The sequence below is a fragment of the Oxyura jamaicensis genome, chromosome 12 (assembly GCF_011077185.1).
Source record: "Oxyura jamaicensis isolate SHBP4307 breed ruddy duck chromosome 12, BPBGC_Ojam_1.0, whole genome shotgun sequence".
Lineage (NCBI taxonomy): Eukaryota > Metazoa > Chordata > Aves > Anseriformes > Anatidae > Oxyura > Oxyura jamaicensis.
The window spans coordinates 10,814,489-10,839,620 of record NC_048904.1 but is presented as its reverse complement, the minus strand read 5'-3'; the positions used below and the strand labels follow the sequence as shown (position 1 = coordinate 10,839,620).

The window sequence follows — 25,132 nt, the reverse complement described above, 5'->3', positions numbered from 1 at the left end:
GAGCAGCATCAAGGTCAACCCCCCGCCGCTAGCAGACCTTTTTATGCCCCATCTGCAATTGCTGCAAAACTGGGTAATGATGCAGGACTGGAGAGCCCGCTGCCGCGGCCAGCCGCCAGCTGCTGCTTGGAAGCTGCAGGGCACGCGTGGATGCTTGCGGCTCACAGCCCTGGCCACCTTCAGGGGTGCCCTGGGACATCTCGGGGCTGGAGCTGCCACAGGGAGCCCCATCGGCAGGATGGCAGCAGCAACAAGCAGCCCCCGAGGTGATTTCCAGAAGCCTCGTTAACCCCAGCCAGGACCAGGCTGCCCTGAGCTCGATGCAGGCGCTGGGATTCAGCCCCGTGCCCAAAAGGAAGGGACCCGCGGGCAGCCCCCCGGCCCCGCACCACAGCCCCCAGACCTGCAGGAGGGAAGGCACGGCCCTCTCGTTTCCAGCTTTCATCAGATAAGACACAGAAAGCCAAACAGATCAGATATGGTGCTAAGACTGCAGTAATTAACACCGGCAGTGCCTGCCTGCCCCGCGAGCCGTGGGTAAGCAGAGCGCAGCACACGGAATTACCCGCCGAGCCCTCCTAACGCGCCTGGAGCCCGGCCTGACAGACACGTGAACATTAATGCTCACAATCTGACTGAACGAAGGCCATAAAAGCTGCCAGAGAGGGGGGATGATGAACTGCTGGCCCCAGCAATGAGGGGAGGAGCAGCCCAGATCCATGATTTTCCTCGTATCCTCCATCCACGCGCAGGAGGAACAGGGGGAACCTCGGAGACGGGCCCAAAAGCCAACCCCCAGCTGCTCTGCCATGCCACCGGAGTGCTCCGTCCCCACTCCCACCCCGTCCCCGCGTACCTTGGTGATCTTGGGGTCGGTGCAGCGGCTGTTGCCGCTGCTGGCGTGCATCCAGCTGCTCTCGGGGGCCAGGCAGTGCTGCCGCAGCGAGCAGCGCTTCTCCGACACGCACCAGCCGCACTCGAAGCGCGGGTCGGCCTTGAGGCACAGCCCGCAGCTCTCCCGCAAGGCCGAGCACTTGTACAGGTGGGCTGTAATGGTAGGAAGGGCACGGGGGTCAGCAGGGGCCCCCCAGCCCCAGTACGGGGCACAGGGCTCCGGGCAGAAGGGCACCCACTGGGGGATGTGCCTGGGAGCATCGCTGCCTCGGCGGTGCAGGGAACCAGGTGGGACGGGGGCGCATGGGGCTGTTTTCCCACCCCGGTCCCATCCCTCACTCACCTTGGATGTTCTGGGGGTTGTCGATGACAAAATTCCCGTTCCAGACCACAGACAAGTTGACCGGCAGGTCGCTGATGTCGTTCCCTTCGTAGAAGTACTGCAGGAGGGACAGAGGGAGGCAGAGGCCGTTACCGGTAGGCGACACACGCCGGGAGGTGCGGGGCACCGCCACCAGGATGCCGCCCCTCGACCGTGAGGAGAGGGATGGAGAAGGGAGAGAGAGGTCTAACAGATCGGACAAAGCACTGGACACAGCACAGGCAAACCAGCAGGCTGGACTGCCAAAAAAATAAAGGTACAAAACAGAGGGTTTCTGAACAGACCAAAATCCCATTAACCCAAAGGTCCGAATCTGCTGCTGGGAGAGGCAGAAACAGCCAGCGTGCCTGGAGCACACGTGTACCTCTCTGTGCCAGAAACACGAGTGCTGCGAGGGGGCCGTGCCCTTCCCCACCTCCTCAGGACCAGCATCGCCACCCCGATTCCCCGCATGGGGACGTGGTGGAGCAGGATCTGACCTCCCAGGTCCCCGGGGCCTGGTGCACGATGCCCAAACTCAGGCTCCAGCGCCCAGCTGGGACGTCCCCACCTCCCCTGCTCCGTCAAGCCTGGATGAGAGCGAGCACTCCAGCAGATAACAGCTCCCAGCCCGGCGCCTCCTCCCACCCAAAGCCTCTCTTCCCAATCTTCGCCAGCCGAGCTGCAGCCCCGGCAGCCCCATCAATATTCCCCGCACAGCCCCAGCACACAGGCGGAGAGGTTTAATCGATACGGAGACAGGAAGGCAGTCGGAACCGTCCCTGACAGCTAATGACCTCCTTCGGCAAGAGATTCCCCGCTCCTCTCTGGAGAAAATGACAGGCGTGTCAGGAGAGATTAAATGAATGATTCATGGGTTGCTGGAGTTTGTTAGGGAGCCGCGGACACGCGGGCAGCAGCTTGCCCAGGCAGGGACCCGGCTGCGGGCTGGACACAGCTGTGCCACCTCCAGCAAGCCCGGGGCTACCCCTGGCCTCCCCTGCACACCCCAGCCTCCAAAATCCCATTCCCTGGCCTCCCCCCCCCGACCCCACCAGGCACAAACCAGAAGCCACCTCCGGTCCCACGCTGCGCACCCACAGCTTTTGGTAACGGTCCTACACCCAGGGGCCACTCCACCAAAGGGCGGGCTGGAAGCCCCCGAAACGTGCTCCTCCTGGGGAGCAAGGCTGCCAAGGGCACCCATACACAGCGGTTTTAAGGCACAAAACATCCAACTGCAAACTCAGCTCCTTCCCCACCGCCTCCCCTCCCCAGGGACAGCTCCATCAGGGGCTGCTCCCAGATGGCAGCGGTGCTGCAGCCACGTCTCCACCATCCAGCACCTCTCAGCTACATCTCCATCACCAGAACTTGGTTGGGAACCCAAATTCACCCTCCTCTACCCTACACCCACGCTCTTGACCACGCAGAGGCTGAGGGTGTCCCGGCAGGACGGAGCTAGGCAGACCCAGGGCGGCGAGAGGCGGCCGTCCCCTGGCAGCACGGGAGCGCACGTGCTGGGGAGGGCGGCGGCGGCGCTGGAGCAGGATTTTGCTGCGACGAGCCACGTGGCAGCGTAAGTGAAATTGGCATTTTCAATTTGTACTCTGACATGTCTCATTTGGGGCCCTGGCATCTTGGGAAGGCATCCAGCCTGCAGCTGTCCAAAACACTTATTTGCATCTCTCTGCCCCGGCTGCTTTTGGAAATTAGTTCTTCTGGGAGGTGGGTTGGAGGGTGGAGGAGGAAGAATAGGAGGAGAGGGAGGGAGAGCATTAACTCTTTGTGCACTGGTCCCGAGACAGCAACAGGTTTGCAGAGAAGCTTTGCATAAGAGCCGCTGTCCATCTGGGCACGGCCGAGGCTCCCCCGTGCTGAGCACGCTGAGTTTGGGGCGGCAGCGGGTCGCTGCTCAAGCAGCTGATGTGCAGAGGCAAGGAGGGAGCAGGAGTCGCTGCCCCAGCTGGCAGCCGTGGCTGGGGACCACTGAGGGAACAGGGCTGATGATGAAAACCGTGTCCTCAGCATTCCTGTCGCCGTCAGCAGCGTTTCACCTGCCCTACGGAGACAGGCAGCGGGCCCGCGGCTTGGATGCCGCCACCCACCCCTATCGGATGCTGGAGCCACGGCTCATCTGGGTGCAGGCAGGAGCTGTGCCCACAGGGGCTCTGGTTTCCACCTCCTGGAAAGCCAAGGTCTGCCGGGTGTGTCTCTAATTTCCAGAGCACCTCTTGTTTTGTAGGACACGTTCAGAAGGTGTGCTCCCCGCTCAGTGAGGGCTGCTTTCCCAGCTCTCCTCCGGCCGGCCTGGCACTCGCCCCAGCTCTCCGTGACTCCCTGCCCAGGGGCCCAGCCAGCTTTGGGGCCGCTCCGGAGGCACCCCTGAACACCAGGAAGGTCACACAGAGAAAGCAGGGCACAAACGGCCTCCCCAGTCCCGGGGACAGGGTGGGGAGCGAGGGAAGGAGGCGGCAGGGAAAGCAGCCAGGGCTGGGGCCACGTGCTAGCGGCACGGCCAAAACCGCCCTCCTGCTCTCGCTCCCCTGTGCCTCTTCGTACCCTCCCGCACGTTAACCCTCTTACACACTGCAGTGTTTGCTTTTGGGCTTGGCAAGAGGCTACCCGACAGCTCCAGCTCTCTCTTGGCTACCCAGGAAACCTCTGCTCAGCCCGGACACCTGCTGCGCATCCCCCAGGGGACATTTACAAGGCCCTCCTGTCCCTCGGGATCCAAATCAGCGCCCGGAGACAGCCAGCAGGTCCTGTCACAGCGGCTCCTCCCCGCTTCCAGCTAACACACGGCTGCAGATCCATTAAGCACTTAGCTGTTATTAACTCCCCGGTTAATCAATCGCCGCGGCTGCTGGCGGTCTGGGACCGGCTGTGGGAGGGGAGGCTGGGATGAGCTGCGTCAGACGTGCCTGCGCTGTGCCACCACGTTCTGTGGTGCCCAGCATGGGTTGTGGGCGAGGGCAGCTTGCTCTGGGAGCCAAAATTCAGCAGGAACAGCCCAGAGAATAAAGGGATGGTGTGGAGAGAGAAAAGCAGGCTCATGAGCCACGGCACTGCCCACAGAAGGGGACAGGGAAATACAAGTCACCGATCGGTGGCATAGATGGGGCATCTTGGCCCTTCACCTAGCCTGGGGCAGCGTTCCGGTGCCTCTGGAGGAACCAAGACACGTGGAAGGGCTGACGGGGCCACACCAGCCTGGATGCAGCTATTCCCAGCACGGTCTCCTTCTGCAGGGAGGTGACTCAGGCAAGGGGACTCCTCACCAAGCCCTTCTCAAGGCTCTTTGCCCGTAACTTAGCTCAGGCATCTTCCTAAGTAAGCTCTGCAACCTCCTGAGCCCTGCTTCTCATGCTCGCCCCATCCCCACCACGCAGCACAGCCAGGGGATACCCGCGGGCACGGCACGCTGCTGCCACCTCCCCAAAAAGCCCTTGTGTTCGGTCCTGGTAAGAGCCCTGCTGGCAGAGATGGGCAGCGAAAGCTGCTCGGCTCCCCCTGGGGAGCTCCAAGGGGGGGGGTACCCCGGGGAGGCCACAGCCAGAAAGGGTGCACCCAAAACACGGGGACAGGGACACCGCTTCCCAAGAAAGGCATCATGCATCGGAAGGGTTGTTCCCCTGCCCCCTGCGAGCTATGTGAGCAAACCCACGCATCCAAACCTCCCTCCACTCCCCCCCGAGGTCCCCCCCTCCATCTCGCAGGCACCATCCCCCTGGGCTGCGTTTCTGGAGGAGCGGCTCGGCTGCAGCTGTGTCCTATTTTTCTGTAGTTGATGACCTCAACTCCTTCCCCGCACTACGGGGACGGCAGTAATGTACATCGCGTCTTGCCAGGGCTCAACTGCAATTCATCATTATTTTATCTGCTGGAATTTAATTGGATCCTATCAAACTCTCCTGATACTCCCTTTTCACTTTAAACACTGCTGCAGGAAAGATAAATGCAGGCACCGCTAGGACAGAGAGCGCGGCTTTGTCAGCGAACGGTTCTGGGGTTGTGGGCTCCAATCCTGCTCCGCTCTCCACGGCTGGTTAATTAGAGATACACACGCTGGAGGTGTGTGGTGCTCGAACAGGGCATGTGTGTGTGATTTATGTGCCTCTATAAATACAGCCCGGGCCCAGCAAAACACCGTCATCCACACAACAGCATGACTTGTCGGGAATGCTCGCCCTCTGGTTCTGGATCTCCCTTTGCTCTTTCCGCATCCATCTCCTCCCTTCCCCTCCCATCGCGCACAAGCTGCCCCCGGATTTGTCCTTACCCAAATTTCGCCGAAGAACCCAAGAGCCTGGGAATAAAGCAGGCCAACGCCTGAGCTCCATCATGGTAAAAAACACCCAGATAGCACAAATCTGCAGGTCTTGCCTGCCTTCCTGGCATCCGTGCCCGCAGCTGGGCACCACTCGCGTGCAGGATCCAGCTCACTCCGCACCCCCTCACGCTTCCTCCCATCACTCGTCGCAGGCACGTGGCAGAAGCTTTGCAGGCTGTGTCACTTTGTCACAGAGACAAGGACAGCGAGGTCGCTCCGCGCAGCCCACGCAGCTCCAGGGCGAAGGTCCCGACCCGTGCCTGCCGGGGGGTGACACCGGGGTGACACCAGGGTGACAGCGGGAGCCACAGCTGAGGCACGGGCGGCACGTGCCGGGGGGATTGCGAGGAAGGAACCGAAAGGGAGATCCGGAGGTGCCCCAGCTGCTCACCACCACGTGGGGCTTTTGTCGAAGGGGAAGGGAAATAACTGAGGCGTGAGGCTTAACAAAGTGCCCAGACAGAAAGCTCGGATACTCTCCAGAAGGAGAGCAGGGTTCCTTCCTGTTTTTTACTTTTAAAGGGAAAGAGCGGCTCTTGGGCTACCCCAGCCTTCCCAGGAACATCCTCTGGAAGGTAAATCCCTGCCGGGGAGAACACCTCTAGTCATTTTGCCAGAGCCAGGGCTAAATTTGATAAAACAGACTGAATGCCTGTTACAGGCAGTAGCACGGATTCTCAGCTCGGGCGCTCCTCCCCCGGTGGAGCTGCTTTGAGCAGCAGTTGGAAGGGCGAGGCCTGCTTAGGGACGGCAGAAAGCACGGGCAGAGGTGAGGGTTGCCTGGAAAGCGAGATTTGGTGGCGTTACCTGCACGGACTGAGGGATAGGTGGCCCTTTTCCCATCCTCCGCTGCAAGAAAGCAAACTTGAAAGCGCCTGCCTCCAGAAGATTTAAAGCAGCCAATTAACAAAAAAACTAGTTTACTGCTGAAGAATTTATTCTCTTGGCTGGGTTTTTCTTTTCTTTTTGCTTCTTTGCAGTGCACGCAGAAAACCCTTAGGGTTGCTTCCTTTTTGAAGGGGAGAAAGAGACTGCAGTGAGCAGGCACAAAAGGGGTTTTTCTGCTCACTTTTTGACCTGGGATGTATGGGGAACACCAAGCCCGGTCTCCCTTGAGATTGCTGAAGATCTATCGGGTGCCTCAAATGATGTTTATAGTCGACACTCAAACCTTAATGAATGGGCTGTTGAATATTTAACAAAGATGTCCTTTCTTCAAAGTGCTAAAAAGTCATTGGAGTTTGACAAGCACTAAAACCAAACAAAAGACAAAGAGTTTTAAGTGGACTTGACTTATTATCCCCTCCATTCATCCGCAATTCAGGAAAGCATCCCTAATTCAGCAAAGTAATTAACCTCTTGTTTAGGACCCATTGAACTCAGGGAAACAAAGTACGCCTAAACGCCTCCCTGAACCGAGGACATCAATTTCTCACTTCCACGCTGGGAGGACAGCATCGCTCCGCTACCCCTCCGCTCACCAGTGTCCTCCACGCCACGCAAAACCCAAAGCCCGGATCCCAGAGGGCAGAAACCTGCAGGGCTTCCCAGCCTGGAGGGAGCCCCCCGGGCCACCCGCTCCGGCGGGTCACCGCTGGGTGACTGCGCGCGACGCACGAAGCGCTATCGACAAGCCAGATGGACTGCAAAAAAGACAGGGAGGAGACGAGTTTCACAGAAGTGTGAATTTGAATCACCCACACCATAAAGCAGCCTGGCTAAATGCCCTCAAATGTTAAAGCAGGCGAGCAGACCCCGAAAGAAAGACAGCTTCTTTCAAGCCAGAACTTTTTTTCTGCCTTCTGTGAAGCTGCCCTGGGCCTGAAAACAAAGCCTGCTGCCCGAGACCTCAGCCCCGCCGAGCTGCGCTGCCCATTCCGAGCACACGCAGCCTGCAACAATGCTGGCCCCTTTTTTCAGCCATTTTGCCCTGCTTTTGGGATCTAACCGGCAATTTTCAGGTCAAACATCCAGCCCTGTTAGCCCAGGAGAAGGCGGCTGCACTTTGTGCATCCAGCTCCTGGCTGAGCGCAGATCCACCGACAAAATTCCCAGCCGGCAGCTCAGGACGGGGACATTTCTGCCCCTAACAAAGTGGGTGGCAGAGGGAGAGCCCCCAGCACCCCCCAGCGTTACGGCACAGGGCACGGGGCTGAGGCAGCGGGCTCAGGATGCTCCTCGTGCCCAAATGCCGCACCCCAGGGAGGCTCCTGCGATGGCTCCTAAATGTCACCGATGCCACCGAAGGCCAGGGGAGCAGGGATTGGTGCCGGCGTTAAGCTGCAAATGAGCTTTCACAGTGTGAGTGATGGAAAACAAATTTTAAAGGGATTAAATCGGAGGGAGAAGGGAGGGGCTGGCTCCACGCAGAGGAGGAAAGGTCGGTGCGGAGCCCAGCAGGGCACTGAGCAATGCCACCTCCCGGAGGGCAGAGCCATGAATACCCCGGATCTGTTTGCTCAGGGGCTTGTTGCTCCCTGCACAGGACCACCACGCAGCAGGGCATGCCCACACTGCTCGCCGAGGGGATGCAAAACCCCATTTCATTTAGGGGACACAACCACCGAGCTGGGCAGACATCAGGGAGCCAACTCCAGGCACAGGGAGCAAGAGATGCACCAGCGAGCCAGGATGCAGAGGGAAGGGGGCAGGCAAAGTCGGCCCTGGCCCAAGCAACTTTCCTCAGCTTTCAAAAGCAAATTTCCTCGGAAGCACCCCTAAAGCCTGGCGGGTCCCAGGTCTCAGTGGCAGCGGTGTCGACCCCATATGGAACAACCGCAGCAGCGTCCTCCCAGCACACCTGGGAGTAGGGCAGCAGACGGCAAGGGCTGCGAGCTCCCCCCGGAGCCCCCCAAAATCTCCATCAGCTGCCCCAGAGAGAGCACACGGGGCCACAAAGGAGCAGCCTGCCAACGAGGTGTTCACGGGGCAGGGAAATGCCATGGATCACTCACCGAGGTGTTCTGGCACTGGATGCTGGTGCTGTTGAAGCGCAGGGCGGTGACGCGGGTGGTGCTGCCGGGGATGTGGAAGATGCACTCGTAGTTGCGCTGCCCCGACTGCGGCTGCGGCAGGTTCTTGGCCGTCAGGGTGATGGGCTTCACCACGCCCACGGGGATGTAGATCTGGGTGGAGGGCAGGATCTGCGGGCAGTCCTGCAAGGAGAGCGAGGGGCAGGGATGAAGAGGGAAAGCTGCATGGCCTCCCCTAGCAGCGGGACCCCCCCCCTTGGCCAGGCGGGGCCGTGTGCTGCCAGAAAGCCCCGACCGGCCACCCCGAGCAAATCCCCGTGTGCACCCAACCCCAAATGGGCTCCTCACAGCAGCTATGGCCTGAACACAGAACAGGAGGCTGAAGAGGAGCCTTGCAGCAGGGAACTGGGCAACAAGACGGGCTTTGACGCTGGCATTGCAGTCAGTAGGTTTCAGAGTGAACACCCACGGGGCTACACGCCGTCAGGCTTCTCTCTCAGACGTCACGCAGCCCCCAGCTCCCCTTTCCCCATGAATGGACAGACAAGGCTTTTCCCTTCCCGTCCCTCTGCAACACGACACAGCGCTCTGCAGTGCATTTTGCTGCTGTTTCGAACCGTGGCCAGCTCGAAGCAGCCTCGCCCCAACCAGCCTGACTGCGGGGGGGTGGGGGGCAAAAAGCAGCGCCTCCAGCAAGGGGATGATGATGACTCCGACCCAGGGAGGAAGGCGAGGGCAGGGAATCATCCCCGGCTCCCCAGGGAAGGAGCCATCGGGAGGGCAAAACGAAGCACTCGGCTTTTAATAGTCGCCGGCGCCCAGCTGGCTCCGGGGGAGCCGCGAGCGGCTTGTGCAAAGCACAGGGGAGCAGGAGGGAGCAAAAATAAATGAGCTCAGGCAGAAAAAAACAGCTCCGCGTCCCCGACGGATGCCACTTCGGCAACAACAGCCTGATGCAATCCCACGCCGGCCTTGCAGAGCCTGGCGGAGGTCTCGCACCTATGGCAGCGATCCGGGAAGCAGTAGCTTTAAAGAATGGGGGCAACGGGGAACAACTCGTGTTAAAATGAGCTGGTCCCAAAACAGAAAGTGCTGCTGCCCAGGGCAGCTCCAGCCCATGTCACCAGCAGCCACGCATGACTGAGGCTGCCCAGGTGCCTCCCGCAGCCACCGGCACCGCACCGGACCCTGCAGAGCCCCAGGCTGAGATAAATCTATCAGGCATGGCAGAGAAATAAAAAGCAATTGTTTTGCTTGGCAAGTATTGACAGAAAACCCCAACTCATTTCACATTTCCAGTTTGCTGTTCCTCTACAGCCCGTATTCCCCAAAAGCGTGATATTTAAGGGGAAAAACCACTTATCCCCAAATCGTGCTACACAAAACGAAAGCAGGGCCAGGCTGGGGACCCTCAGCAGTGTCCCTGCCACCTCCCTGTCACAACTGATCCTCCGCAAAGCAGGGCTGAAGGTGTCCTCGATTCCAGAAACACCCGGGGCTCACAGCGGGAAGGCCCCAGGTGCCCGCTGCCTGTCCACAGGCTCCTGGCTCAGGAGGGGCTCAGCGGTGCCGAGGGAGCCGTCCCTGCCTGATCCCTCTCCGCATTGCAGGGGGACACCGCGGGTGGCACCAGCCTCCCCGCAGGGCACGCAGACGAGCGGGGAGGATTAGCTGACGGCTTGCTCTCCGACACCGCCGCCTCCTCAGTTTTCCATCACCACTGCTCTTGGTCCAACCAGGGCGGTGGGTGCCTCCACCCGCCCTCGTGCTCACCATGGCTGCTCGCAAGACCCCCGGGAGATGCAGGGAAGGAGGCAGGCACAGGCATTCCCCCCGTCCCCGATGCAGGCACGTGGGGCAGATGTGCTGCCCGGCGCTTTGAGCCGGAGCCGAGTCCCCCCAGCTACGTCACTCGCTCTGCATCTGCCGGCAGAAGCCAAGTGTCTCATCCAGCAAAAATGTCAGCCGGCTCCAAAACAGGAAGCACCTGGTGCTGGTGGGTTCTGGGGCAGCACTGCCCAGCCCTCGGGGTGGCAGGAGGGGTGGGGGCACTCGGACAGCTCATTTCCCCTCCGAGCCCTTCGAGCAGCTGAGGGAACTCGCCCCAGCGCTGCCTGTCACTTAAATCCCTTGGAAACACTCGCTGTCCTGCAGAAAGCAGGCCTCTGCACATCCCTTGCTTGCAGGATCGGGGAGCTACAACGTGATGGGATGAGCAGAAAGCAAGGCACCCTCCCCCCACCTTCCCAAGTGCTGCACAAGGCAGATTTTCTCCCATCAAAGATGTTTTTCCAGCTGGTTGAGAACATTAAAAGGGTGCCCAAGTTTGCTTGGAGAGCTAACAGACTGAAAGCCATGCTGCAAAGCTGCGGGCTGGGTTTCTCTGGCAGCTCCCAGCTCCAGCTGCAAGGCTGTATCACCAGCAGGGACGGGGTGAGGGCTGTCTGGGGCTGGCCCTGACCCTGGCTCCCCCCTGCCCAAGTCCCCGGTGACCAGGGTTGGTCACAGAGCAGCCCCGGGGCACACCAGGGGCACCACGGGGACATTCCCAGGAGCTGGGCACACATGGAGCAGCATCAGCAAAGCAGGACAGCTAAGGAGGGGTGTAGATGGATGGGACACGTGGGGACAGCAGGGGACAGCTGGGTCATGGAGCTGGGGACGGTCACCTTGGGGATGCTTTGTCCCCAGGGGCCAAGGGAGCAGGCTCAGGGCACCTCCGTGCATGGCCCTGGGAGCTGCAGAGGGCATCGAGGAGCAGATTCCTTTGGCAACCAAGGGCTGAATGAGTCACTTGCCACCATCCCCTTCTGCTAGAGTTGCCTGAGCACCTGGAGGACCGGACCTCTTCCCAGCCAAGCACAGCTTTCCGTGAGGTTTTTGGGGTCCCCCACCAAGTCTCCCTGGGCTCAGCCATTCCCATCAGCCAGGGGAACGAAGAACAACCACGAGACTGAGCAAACGCGCTCGGTCCCCGCAGGTCACAAGCCCTTCGCCCTCAGCGGTTTCTCCACATCAGGCAGACACCAGGGAACGTCTGAGGAGAGCAACTGCTGGGGAAAGGAGAATTCGGCTCCAATCCCTGATCACACCCACAGCCACCACCGGGCGCTGCAAGCAGGGACAAGCGAAGAGCAGCCCGTGCTGCTTCGTCATCCCTTCCCACTGCTTCACCCCCGGAGGAAGCCACAGAGGACCGAGAGCTCTGGGAACGAGAAGTAATCAAAGACTGCAGAGCTGAGGGTTCAAAGCCACAGAAGCCAGCATGCAGGGACATCCTTCCTGCTGCTGCTGTTCCCAGGCAGATTTACATGCCTGGTGGCTCCTGCCCACACCCCAAAAGAGCCCAGTAACCCCAGACTTTCAGGGGAACGTCCCAGGCATGCCCAGGACAGTGCTGCGGGTTTGCATTTCCCAGCAGAACACCCACCTTCCCACCCGGGAAAGAAATGAATGACGCTGCCAGCGGGAAGCAGCAGATACTGAGTTAAGCTCTGCCATTAACAGATTTCCGTGCCTTTCCTGACCCGTGCCCACCACACTCAAACCAAGTGAACTGCAGACAGACCAAATCCTGCTTAAAATAACTCTGGGAGTTACACATCCTCCCAGCACGGCTTGGGCTGAACGTCCACCGTGAGCCTGTGCAGCGGTGCCGTGGTCTGGCACCAGGTCACCCCTGCCCACCGCCGGGCTGCATGGCCGGGGACAGGGGCAGGATTTTGTATCTCAGCACAGATGGGCAGCCCACAGATGTGGCTGGTCCGAGGGTGTCCGGCCACCCCTGCCAGGAACTGCTGAGGCTGCACCAAAGTGCAAACGAGCTGAGCCAGGCTCGCCAGACCTCAAGGCAGGCGCCGCTCCAGGTCCCATGGTGACCAAGAGGTCTGCCGGGGGACAGCTTGCCCTGGAGGTGACACGAGTCCCCTGGGAAAGGTGCCCGCGTCCCAAAGACAGCACACCGGGGGTGTTACCAGCTGTGTTGGCTTTGAAGGGATGGGGGAAGAGCGCCAGCACTGCCCACCGTGCACACCAGCGATGCTGGGAACCGCTGGCACTGAGCATCCTGTTTGCAGAAGCTGGCTGGGAAGGCAACCTCGAGGACAGGCTGATCCCTCGCCAGATTTCTTCAGGGCACAAGCTGGGAGAAAACAGCTTTTTCTAATCTTCTCCCATTACACAATTCCCCTTTGTGTGGGGCCGCTGAGCTGGGCTCCTCCTGGCCCGTGCATCACGCAGGCCGTGCGGGACACGCTCGAGCACCGATGAGCACGATGCAAGTCCCTGGCGCTCGGATAAAACCACGAGGGAAGCGAGAGAAGGTGCCAAAAATTGGGAGTTTGGTTGTCTGGGATGGGAAGGACGGAGGCAAGCCATCGCTGCTCTCACGTCACAGCGAGTCCAAGGAGCAGTGACACCCTGCAGACAGTGTGGGGACAGAAGGGGCTGTTCAGCGACCGGTGTCTCCTTTCTGAGATCCGTCCACTGCTGTGCAGAAATGGCAAGTGCTGAGCCCGCCTACCCGTACATGAGAGCAGTGGATGGGCTTTTCCAGCTCTCCAGATGCGCTTGGCAGAGAAGAAGGCTTTGCTCAGCTCCATGCCCAGAGGAACGATGTTGGATCCAGCGCAGCCCTGTGCAGGTAATGCCACCATCTTCTGCAAGTCCACCCACATCCTTTGCTCCTGAAGCCCGAAGAGGTGCAGCGAGCACCCAAGCAGAGACCCAAGCACCTCTGCCTGCAGACTGCAAAGCCCAAATCTTCTCCTGTAGACGCAGCAGCTCCACGCAGAGGCAGCAGGTCCAGGCACCCTGGTTTTCCACAGGAAAATGGAGAAGACACGCAGTGCTAGCCCCAGCACGGGTGAAGATGCTGCTCCATCCATCAGGTCCCAGCACACGAGGAATTGTGCTGCTGGTGGCCAAGCACTGGCTGAGTAATGGCCCAGCTCTCCCATCCCCTCCTGGAGGGCTCGAGCTCCTCAAGTAATGGAAGAGGCAGGCAGGATGAAGGGGAAAAATTGATTGTTCCCTGCTGGGAGCTTGACCTGTTCCAGTGAGGAGCCCAGAGCAGCTACAGAGGCAGGGTCAGGAGGGGAAAACACACACGTGAGTAATATGGCTGGGGGCTCCTCAGCCACAGGCGGTTCCATCCAACTCCAAGGCCAGCACTGAAGCACAGGGACAAGGAGGACAGCAACCCCGATCCAGAAGGGGACCCACGAGGCCACAGGTTCTCACCGAGGATGAAGGGAGACATCGTAAGGCACAAATCACATGAGATCCACTCAGAGATGCGGCTGCTGCTCCTCCCAAGCAGACAGACACAGCGGGAGGCTTGCTCTCGTGCCAGCCAGGATGGCAAAGTCTTGTGAGGCTCCTCAGACAAGCCTCTTTTGTTCTTTGTTCTCAGGAACCAGCCCTGGCTTGGCGGCCACCATGACACAAGCTCTGACAGAGCTCAGACCCTGAACAGCCAGCGTGGGGGAAGTTTCTCTCAGACAATTTGGCGAATGCTCTCCCCAGGCCACCATCCATTTGAACCGTTCAGCAGGACATCGCAGCACTGCTCCCAGCAGCACGCCTTGGGCAGCACGACTGGAAACCCAGGCAGGCTCAGCCTGGGACACCCCTATGGGTTTGGCAGGGTCAGGACAGACTGTCCTCCCCAAAACTCTCCCTTCAGGACCCACAGAGACACAGGTTGCTTGCCAGACCTCACCAGAACCCAACCAGGCAGCGTTGCCCTGGCAGGTTGCAGAGGCAGGGACCTCCTGTAGGTGCCCCGTGAGTGATGGATCTGCCTGGCTGTCAGCACAGATGCTGTGCAGGATAAACCCCCACAAAGTAACATGTTTCTTTGCAAAGTATTAGAGACGAAGAAGGCGTGAGGTGCAGCAAAATGGTTTGTTTTGCGGATTTAAACCTTCCCCTCTCTGAAAACAAGTTGTTCTGCAATGACAATTCAAGCTTGCTCCCTTCAAAAACATCAAAGGAAAATGCTTAAGCGTCTCTGCCTTTGTTTTTCACTTCATTCAGCCTAAAGTGCTTTCTGACTTAGCCCAGATTCCCCAACAGCCTCTGCAATGACACTTCCCAGCCCGTACAGCCTCTCCCTGCCAGCAGGCAGCCCCCCAGCTCTTCCCACAGCTCCCTCCTTGCTTCCCAGGCAAGCCCAGCATCACGGGCATGGCCTGCATGGGAAATGAGGCGGTGGGAAAGATTTGGAAAAGGCTTTTCCTCTGTTAAACCCATCCCTGCAGGGCAAGGGGACGCGACAGGACAAGGAGAGGAGAGCAGAGGTGTCTTGCCTTACCTCGGAGAGCTTGACACGCCCCTCCAGGAAGGAGCAGTCGGCGGCGTTGTGGGTGCAGATGTGCCGGTACTTGCACCAGTGGCAGGGGAAGGAGCCGTTCACGCAGGACAGGCAGCTGAGGAGAGAGCAAAGCAGGCAGCGTTAGGTGGTGGCAGCAGGGGCCAAACCCCGCAGCAGCGCCGGGGCCGATCCTGCGGGGCTACGTGGGGGCTACACAGCACCACAAGGTCGGCCGGTGCGTAAAGAAGGGGGTTCACAGCATCTCTCCCCCAGCCCCAAGGGATGGCAGAGCTGCACACCCAGGGCTTTGCTACCCAGGCTCAGCAGCACCGAAGGGGTGCTTCATCCTTCCCCCAGCACCCACCACGCTCCCCCTGCTTGGCGGAGCTGAGCCCGTCCCTCCCCGCCAGCCCGGGAGGGGGCCACGCTGCAGCTCTGGGAGCTGGATTGTGTGATGAAAGGCAATTCTAGCACGAGCAGGCAGAACAAGGACTCTCCGCTTCAGGGAGAGTGGGCGGAAGAGCCAGCTTAATGCACGCTCATTGAGAGGAGAATGAGAAGTGGCTAAAGGTTGGGTCAGATTAACGTCTCGGCACTGTGGTGCCTTTCAGCCGCGCACAATGCGTCGTGTGTGACCCGCTCCCCAGCCCCCTCGGCCCCAGCCCTTTGCGGCAGCGCGTGCCTCCCACCCGAAATGTTTCCCTCTTCCTGCATAGAACCCCCGGGATGGGCACCCCAAATCCCTGTCCCTACATCCTTCAGAGGCGTGGGGACATCCCAGGGTGCCCAGGCACACGTGGGGCTTTGTGGGGCTACAGCTCCCCGCCCGGGGGCTTCACACCCCGTTACATCCACAGCGATAGCTTCCTAAATCCATGCGCACACGCTAAGGAAATATTTAATTAAGCTGCTTGTAAAGGGGGCTGGAAGTCATTTCCATGTTTCGCTCACATTTTCACTTCCAAATGAACAGCCCTTTTAGCTTTACCCACAAATATGCTAATTGAGATGCTCCTTATGCAAATATATGCAATTTTATTTCAGCTGCAGAGATTCGACTTAAAAGCACAGCCGTAGCCTCCTATCTCCGGTTGCTTTGATGGAGGGAGGTGCGGCGGGGGGGGCATGGGGGACACAAAAGGACCGCTCCTACCCCTGGTCCTCGCCCTAAAGGGCTCAAGTACAATGGGGGGGGGCTGAGGGGGGGCAGGTAAATGCGGGACATGGGGGCAGCAGGGCAGGGAAAGCAGGGTTAATCCTCAGGGAAGCGCATCCACCACTGGGGCCATTCGGCAGAGGAGGCAGACGAGCAGCAGGATCGAGCTGCTGCAGGCCAGGCGGGTTCCCAGCCACGAGGCCTTTGGGGTCCTGAAGAGAGGCCCCGGGTCCCATACATGCCACCCAGTGCCATGCGGGACACCTCCACCTCTAAACTCACTCCCTGCTGGCTGCTTCTAACCGACTGGGTTGCTTTTAAAGCGATAATTTTCAGAGATGATTTTCCAAGAGCCACCATAAGTGCACTCACACACACCTCTGGCCCCACAGCACCTAAGGCCTGTCCCAGGGAGCACAGCCTGGAGGCCAAGAAACCAAAAAATAAAATACAGAATTAAAAAATAAATTAATTAATAAACCCCACACACAGGAGCCAAGGGCTGGGCCCTGCTGCAGGACAGGCCGAGCTCCAAGGTCGGGCCCTGTGGAGGGGCCGGGGCTGTCCCCAGGCGGCCATTTGTCCCCGCGGGCTGTTCCCCACGCGGGAGCAGGCTGCTCGGCAGCACGGTGCCATCTGTGCTGTCTCTCTCCTTCCCACGGTCAGGCACTTCTCCCTCGTCACTTCTTGCCTGAGAGGCTTTCATCACTCCTGATAATTAGCGGGAGTTTCTCCCGCATGTGCTGAAGCCCCCCCCCCTCCCCCCCCCTCCCTGAAGCGAGGCAGGGCGAGCAGGCTGGCCAGGCACAGCACCGATACACGGACCCTTGGGGACCCTCGGTTTGCTCCCCTCGTCCCCAATGCCTTCAACAGAGCCCTTGTAGGGACTGGGGAGAGGCGAAGCCTGCAGGGAAGGCAAGAAAAAGGGGAGGGGACACCTCAGCTGTGCTCCCCTCCCTCCTAACGCCCTTGTGCACAAGGAGCTGCAACCTCTCCAGGATTTCAGGATTGCTCTGTGCACAGATTCCCCACCCTGAAACAAGCCCGGACTTGCTGCCTGCCATAAATCCGCCCCCAGAAAGAGCCGGCAGGCGGCTCCCCACCAGCCAGGGGACAGCTCTGGGCAGGCTGGGGGCAGCACCGGAGCCTGCCTGCTGCTTTGGTGTTTGCCCCCCGGCTCACTGCCAGGCTGGCTGGAGCCTTCCTGGTGCTGCTCCCCTTTCCCTGGTGCTGCTCCCCTTTCCCTGGTGCTTCCCCCACTTTCCAAACCAACCTCCAACAGCCCCAGCAGCTCTCTCTTGGTTGTAGAAGCCAGCGGGGAGCGGGCTCACCGCCCCCTGCCCTTCCCAACTCCCAGCCCCAGGCGTGCCACGCGTGCCTCGCCGCCGCATCGGCATCCAGCCGGCCTGGGAACGCGGCCGCTCGCTTCTCTTATCTCCGGCCTGAAAGAGCTGAGAGCTCTCCAGTGCTCCGAGCGGAGAGGGAAAGGCAGAAAACAAAACCGGCATCCGCAGGAGCGAGATAAGGCTGGGTGAGCAAACAAGAGAGGGAGGGAGAGAGGGGAAGGAGAGGGAGCGGGTGGCTAAAGGTGAACCCCACCAGCTCCGTCCACCCTGCAAGCTGCCTTCGGAGAAGCAGCAAGGCAGGGGAATAATCCTGTGCTGAACAGGGGAGGCTTAGGGCTGGGATGTGTGCACTACTGGGGCTACTGCCATGGAGCAGCGTGTTTCTGGGGGAAGGACACAGCACACTGCAGGGAGATGAGATGGGCCGAGTTCAACGACACCCAGTGCGGAACAAGGGAGGGCCACCGAGAGGGGAACGATGAACACGGCGCTGGTGTAAACAGCATCTGCATGCACTCGCCACACACCGCCCACGAGCCCCCAGGCTGCTCCTCAGACCTTCTCCTGGCAAGGAGGATGCATCCTTAGCGGATACCCAGCTCCAGCACAGCCTGCATCTGGAGCAGCAGCTGCACGGGGTGAGGGGCCGAGCTGCAGCACTTTGGGCTCTCTATCCATCGCATTGCCCCAGGGAGGGAGGGAAGCTGGAAGAGCAGCAGGAGCAGGCAGGCAGTGTCCCCGGTCCCTACCCAGACCCCTGGCATGAGGCAGAGCCACAGCAGGAGATCTGCTCTCACCTCCCTCCAGCCCTCTCCGCCCACCTCAAACCAGCAACTTGCTGCCCTCCCTTTTTGGGGGGCTTTTCCATCCCTGCTGTGAAGGGTTTTGCTTGGGGTCCTGCTCACAGGTGCAGGGGTTGGGCACAGAAAACCCACTGCGTCGACACATCTCCCTGCCTAGAGCTTGCAGAATCAGGCCCTGAGTTTTAAACTCTTCAGAAGTATTTCATTTGAAACACACCACCAGGCTGTACCAGCCCTCCTCCTCGCTCACAGCAATCGTGACCTACAACAGGTTATCCCGAGCAGTCTCTGGTGTGATCCTACAAGGTTTCCCACCTGCCCTAGCCTCGGAACAGGCGCAGATCTGTTACCGCCTCACAGCTCAGAGGTGGTAAAACACAGACACACTTAGTGAGCTGCCTGCAGCCATCTGTCCGTGCTGTGGAGAAGAAAGCATCTGCAAACATCTGGAAATTAGCAGCCCTGGCTTTCCAAGCAGCTACCGAGCATGCTGCGGGCAGCCCAGCCGGACAGGAGCCTGGTAACAAGGCTGGCACTGTCCCATGCTGCCAACAAGCAGCTGGGACAAAGCAACCGGCCGGCGGGCTCTGCAGTATGGCAGACAGGCGAGGAGAGCAGCCCTGCTGCTCCCAGCCCCTGAGCAAGGCATTAAAATCCCATTTGCCTAATGGAGGCTTATAGGGCCAGCCCGACCTGTGCAACGGGGCTGCCCTACTCGAACGCAGCAGTCTCATCTCTCCAGCCAGGAGAGATGTCTGCACACTGCTCGAGACACTCAGCACCCTCGGACACATTCAGCACCCTGGCATCACAACTGGCACAGCAACGAGGGCAGTACCACCGTTACCCCATGGATGTGCACAAGCACAGCACAGGCATCCATCGGTACCAATTTCAAGTCTGCCCAGAGCCGTCTCTCAGCATCAGCCACCCTCACCTGGGATTTTTCCCCTTTGCCAGTGCCACTGCCTGGGTTTTGTTTCCACACTGCTTGTGGCCATGGGCTTGCCTCTCCCCACGTGCCGGGGGCATTTTGGTGATGTGCCAGGCACGCCACGGCATCACACAAGTGCCAACACTGGCGTCCTCCTCCCCGTCCCCTCCACTTGCCAGCCCCCCAGGACCAAAAAGACAAACCCCAGCAGCAGTTAAGAACCTGAATTTCCAGAAGGGAAATGCTGACAGCAGGCATGGGAGCAGTGGGAAGAACCGAGTCTCAGTTGTCCTTGGAAACAGCTGGGTTTGGGGCCTGTCGGAGGCAGAGCCTGGATGAGGGGGCTCTGTGTCAGCCCCATGCAGGCTCCCCCGGGGCCCCAGCTCTGCAGCACTCACATCCCGAGGAATTCCCCTCTCCTGGTGCTCCCCGCCCTCGCCCTGCATTGTTCTCTGCCTTTGCAGGGGGATTTCCCACTCACCCACCTCTCTTTGCTGGAGGCAGGCAGGGAGCCTAGCATCCCGGCTTTATCTTTAAAGGGGACTCATTTCCCAGAGAATGCTTTGAAGAGGGAGCTTAATGCTTACAAAGACAACCTCCACATCTGCACACAGGCACTCCGGACACAGGCTGATTCATTAGACTATCAAAGCCGCCAAGTGGTCTTCAATCGTGTCTGATCAATGCCCCATAGGAAACCCCTGAGGGAACCACACAGGCCTCCAGCTTGGTGCTCTCCATCCCCTGAGCCCACAGGGGCAGCCCCGTGAGCTTGTGGATACCCTCCTGCATCCCCCTCCGCAAGGGACCCAGTTTTCTGCACCAAACTCCAGGTTTCCTCTTCTCCATTCAATGCAGATGGTGGCTCCACCAGCAACCCCCTCCCCAACGCACAGACCTTCAGGAGAAAAAGACCCAAAACCTGGAGGAAAATACTCCAAATGTCACAACCCAGAAAAAAAAATCTGCCTGAGACCCAGAGGAGCTTTCCAGGTGACCCAGAGCAGGAGGAAAGCCTTCCCCAGGGACATGATGTGCTGTCCTTCCATGCACAGGAGCGCTCCACGTGCTCCGTAGGGCACGAGCTGGTGACAGGGGTCTCAGTGCAGATTCAGCACTCTCCACATCATCCTGCCAATCTTTAACAAAAATCCCCCTGCTGAGGAATTCAGGAGCATCTGACCCCAACCAGCCAATGCCCCTGACCCATGCACACCCCCTGCATGCGGAGCAATCAGTATTTGTGTCAGATCCCTCCCTGCCTCATGGCAAACACCGACACCCCCCTGGACAGAGGAGCTCACTGAGGCATTCATACAATAGTTTTACCCTTTACCCATCCTCAAACACCTCATGGCCTCAAAAGCCTGCTTAAATTCCTGCCTGCTATGAGGAAAGACTCAGTGAGACAAACCCCCACCTGCCTCCTTGGCAGCATCTCCGCCTCCTCGCAGGCTGCAGCAGGGGCATGAAGCTCGTCCTCTTTGCTCTTAACGGGAAACGATTTGTTTTCCTCACAAACAAACCTCGCTCATTTTTCAATCACGGCAAGCTCTGCCTCCCCGCTCACCCTTCGAATCCAGCAGAACTAGGACAAGGCCCTGCTGCGGGGCTTTTCTGCAGGAGGAGCTGGAACAGCCCTGGTGCAGTGTCTGGTACCCCCAGCACAGCCCTCTCTGTGTTGTCACACCATTTACTGTGATTTATACCCTTTCTGTGTCACCTGGGGATTGCCCACATCAGCCCAGCTCCCAGGAAAAGGGGACTGAAACCAGCCCGAAGTCACAGCATCATCTCCCTGCTAAAGAGGCAGGTGCCAAAGGGATCCCTTGTTGCAAGCAGCCAGCTGGAAGCGTCCTGTAAAGGGGCACAGCGCCTGCTCGCCCCCCGAAATCCACAAGGCATATTGGTCGGGCATCCCAAAACAAGAGCTACCCTGAGAATCTGAGTCTGTACTAAGTATTTCAGGCTGCAGGTGGTAGAAAGGGAAAATCGGAGGAAGCAGAGGCACCTGATGAAAGCCTGAAAGGCACCATGAGTTGTGGGAAGGAGCCTGGAACAAACCCTCAGGACTTTCTGCCTTGGAAATGCACAGGGAGAGCAGTTGTGCGAGGCCGTAAGGAGCAGAGACCTGGGATGCTCGCACAGGATCCGACCCGCAGCCACCAAAAGGCAGTGCATTTTGCAGATGCCTTTCCAGGCATTTGCTGAAAACCGTAGGGGTCAGACCCAGAACCATGCGGGTGGAGGAGCATCAGCTCCCCAGGACCTGCTCTGGCTCACACCAGCAGAAGAGCTGCCTTGCAGTTCCTCTGTCCTTCCGCAGCAGTTTGAAAATCTCACCTAAACATTTCATCCTCGGCTGAGGAATGACTCGACGTGCAGGCCTCTGGCTCCCAACTCAAGCAAAGCTGCCCACATGTAAAACGAAAACATAATGCACGGTCATCAGAGAACTCCACAGGAAAAACATTAGCCTCGTGGAAAAGCACATTGTTCCTAATACAGAATTTATCAGGCTGACTTATAGATTTTCCTCCGCAAAATATGAAACCTGGATCTGAAAGGCTATTAACTCCGAGGAGATCCATTAAAGACGCCTGTCTGCAAATGGTATTTAAAAGTATTGCATCACCCTCGAGACTGTCGTGTTCGGTGGGTATGATTCGACTGCAGGTCACATAGTTAAAACTGCCTCCAAACCCTAAAATTCTTGACGTAAAGAAAATAATAATAATGTTCACCAGCCTAGAACGTGGACTTTTCTATCAGCTCCAACCGGAGCCCATAAATATTAATGCATCCATAATTAGCCTTTTTAAATAATGCATCCAAAATTAAACATCAACGCGGTAATAAATCAGTCAGGGCTCTTTGTTGTAGGTTTGTTGGGGAAGAGGGGGGTGGGTTTTTTGCTCCTATGTCAGGCACATAAAATAAAATGCCAATTCCTTCCCCAGCCCTTCCCGCTGGACCAAAACGCTGTGGCCCTCGTTGGGCTAATCCAATCCTCGTTGTACTTAAGAGTCTTGTTTCTTTCGTTTAGAAAAATAAAAGTGGCATCTGCTTTCTGATTTGCAAAATAATGACATGCAGCCACCCTGAGCCAAAGCTGAGCTCATGTTATTGAAACCACACGACGTGAAGGGAGACAAAGCTCATCTCGGGAGGCAAGGTGAGTGCGAAAGTCAAGTTTGCAAACTCCCTCCTCCCTCGCTCTCCCTCCTCGCCGTCGCAGCACGCCCTGGAGAAAATCCTGCTCCTTGTGCCAGCGCAGGCAGGGCAGAAACCCAGGGGTTGCGATGCACAAGGCTTGCAGGGCCCCACTTGAGTGGCAACAGCTTCATTTTGCTCTCTCACCTCGATTTCCCCGGGCCTTTCGGAGGCAGGCCTCGCTGCACGCACCCAGCCGGGATGCCCACATCCCACCTGCCTTCCCCCGATCCACGCGGGAACCGCAGCTCACTCGCCGAACACAACCCCCCGAGCCAGGCTAGATCCTCGGCAAAACGCTGTCCCAAAGAGATCACTCCGCGTTTGCTTATCTATAATTACTGATCAGCCCGAGTGCCACCATCCGTGGGAGGCTGCTGGCAGAAGAAGGAAATTGCTCGCATTCTCCAGCTCCAAATCCTTTGCCCGAACACATCCTGGCATCTCCAATGGCATTCCCCCGGCGCAGCCCTCTCCCCGAGCACGCTGCCCACAGCTCCTCACCAGCAGCTCGCTCCTAGAGACTTCAGCCACCGTGCTTAGACAGCACGTCAATAATCCACACCTCTGTTTTATCCCACACACATCTCAGACTGCCTAATATCCTGTACTTGAAGGAGGTTTCAAGGCAGCCTGACAAGAAAGCAGATTCACAATCGCTTCCAGCAAGGCAATTCTCAGGTAAAGGCCCCCGGCACGCAGCAGGTTCCACGCAGCGCTGCTGGCACTTCCCAGCTCCCTCCCCACACAGCTGGGAGGCAGGTACCCTCGGAGGAGAACACGACTCTCCTTTTGCATGGCCAAGTCCCTCCTGTTAACTGTTTCCAGGGATAACAAGACGCTTGGCATTTGCAGTCACATGGACTGCTACAGCCTGCAATGCAGTAAATTGACAGTTTCCTCCAAAGCTTTTTTCACATCGAAAGCCCTGCTTTTAACTGAGGTTCGGCCCTGATGCTGTGTGTTACCACGTGCCCAGACCAGCTGTGGGCTCTCTGGTCACTGTCCCAGTTTACAAGGGTGGGAGGAGGAGGTTTCTTACTGCCAGTACCACTACACTCCACTTTCTTCTTGCAGCCCACAGACTGAGGTCTCCTTCTGCCCACGTCTCACGCTGTCCAACCAGTCTGTCCCCAGAGCACACTCACGAAGCCCAGGTCACTTACGACTGATGGACGCTGCAGTTGTAGAACACAAAATCCACAGAGGCAAACTTCTTCCCCGTCTCTTTGGATTTCAGGTAGAGCTTCACCACTCGCTTGTCCCCTAGGAGAGAGCAAGGCAGAGAAGGGCATCAGACAAGACAACTAACAAAACCTCCGGATCTGGAACTACGAGGAGGGTGCTGGGGGTATGCCAGTGGTGCTGGCGGGGAACTTAACAGTTTTGGGGGCAGCAGTATCCTAAAGTCTGTGGATATGTAAAGTACCTCTGCCCAGAAATGGTCCACAGCTGGGGAACAAGGCCAGGGTGCCCCATAATTAGCAGGACTGCTGCATACACCATTACGGTGTCAGCATCTAGCTGTGCCTGGAGGAGAGCAAGGAGCGCAAGGACAAGCTCCTTGAGAAGCAGCAAAGTCCTTTTCCTCCTACACCCCAAGAACCCTGCTCGGACCCTGGGGATCACTGTCACACGAAGGCTGCCCTCCTCGGTGCCTGGCTGTGGGGCAGCCACCAGGACAAGGCTGGCCTTGGGCTTTCTTCCAACCCCACGCCCAGGGGACCCGAGCTCACCGCGTCCCCTGGTGATGGGGATGACATCCTTGGCAGAGGGAGAGCTGCAGTAGATCCTCCCGTCCTCGATGCGGCTCTCGGACTCAGTGAAGTCTTCGAAGGAGCAGTTGACTCCCGCAGAGAGGTCTGGGACGTTCCAGGCCTGCAGGACCAGCTGGGGGAGAGAAGGCAAAGCATTGCCCCAGGAATCTACCAAAAAGACTCCTCTGTGTCTGCTACAAGCACACCCAGCCAACAGAAAAGACCACGGGGGTGCAACCTTCCTCCTTCAGCCTCACGTGGTGGGGAGACCTGCCCCAAGGAAGCACCATCCACCTTCGTGACTGCCCCAGCCAAGACAAGAGCACAGAATTAAATGGGTTAAAGAGTGAACAAATCACAGCCTGACATCTTCTAACCTCTCCTGCACCACAAACCATCACACCTCAACTCCCTACAGAGACCAAGCCCAGTGTTTGGCTAAAGCATATTTCAGAGAAAGGCATCCACTTCTGCAGACATCAAGAGGGGAGGAATCCACCTCTTCCTTTGCAAATTCATCGCCGGGGTCAGCAGTTCTCGCTTTACAAAACGCTCGCCTTATTTCTCATTTGAATTTTTCTCAGCTTCCAGCCATTAGTTCTTGTTATGCCTTTCCTTGATAGATTAAAAAGCCCTTTAGTCCCTGATATTTGCTCCTTGTAAAGGCACTTATACTCTGTAATCAAGTCACCTCTTAATCTTCTTTTTGATAAGCTAAGCAGATTGAGCTCTGGAAGCCTCGCACTGGAAGGCATTTTCGCCAGCCGTCAGCTCATTTACATGATGTTTACCAAAAGGTTCAGCCTGCTCCTTTAAACACTCACTCCAGCCCGAGTGCCGTGTCCTGGTGTCGATCACACCAGACCCCTGTGCTGCACCCAGCCGGGAGGCACAGAAGTAACCACGGAGAGCTGAAAAGCTATGAGCTCAAAACCCCGCCGTGCTCGCAGCCTGCCCCTGGGAGCCCTTCCTGACACAGCAGCACAGTGAGGACACCAGGATCCCGTCCAAAGGCACCGCTTTCCAGGACATCTCTCGAAAGCCGAC

General features: G+C 58.4%; 1 protein-coding gene across 5 annotated transcripts in view; it reads right to left on the bottom strand.

Annotated features, from left to right (window-relative positions):
• PLXNA1 (plexin A1) overlaps positions 1–25,132 on the bottom strand; it is a 108,562-nt gene that overhangs the window by 37,987 nt on the left and 45,443 nt on the right. For all 5 annotated transcript variants that reach the window (XM_035337413.1, XM_035337416.1, XM_035337417.1 and 2 more), the window contains exons 7-12: positions 24,065–24,218; positions 23,495–23,594; positions 14,877–14,991; positions 8,543–8,743; positions 1,238–1,334; positions 857–1,047 (exon numbers count right to left, since the gene is read on the bottom strand). In XM_035337413.1, coding sequence (XP_035193304.1) covers positions 857–1,047; positions 1,238–1,334; positions 8,543–8,743; positions 14,877–14,991; positions 23,495–23,594; positions 24,065–24,218 — 858 coding nt within the window. The remainder of the gene's footprint in view (positions 1–856; positions 1,048–1,237; positions 1,335–8,542; positions 8,744–14,876; positions 14,992–23,494; positions 23,595–24,064; positions 24,219–25,132) is intronic.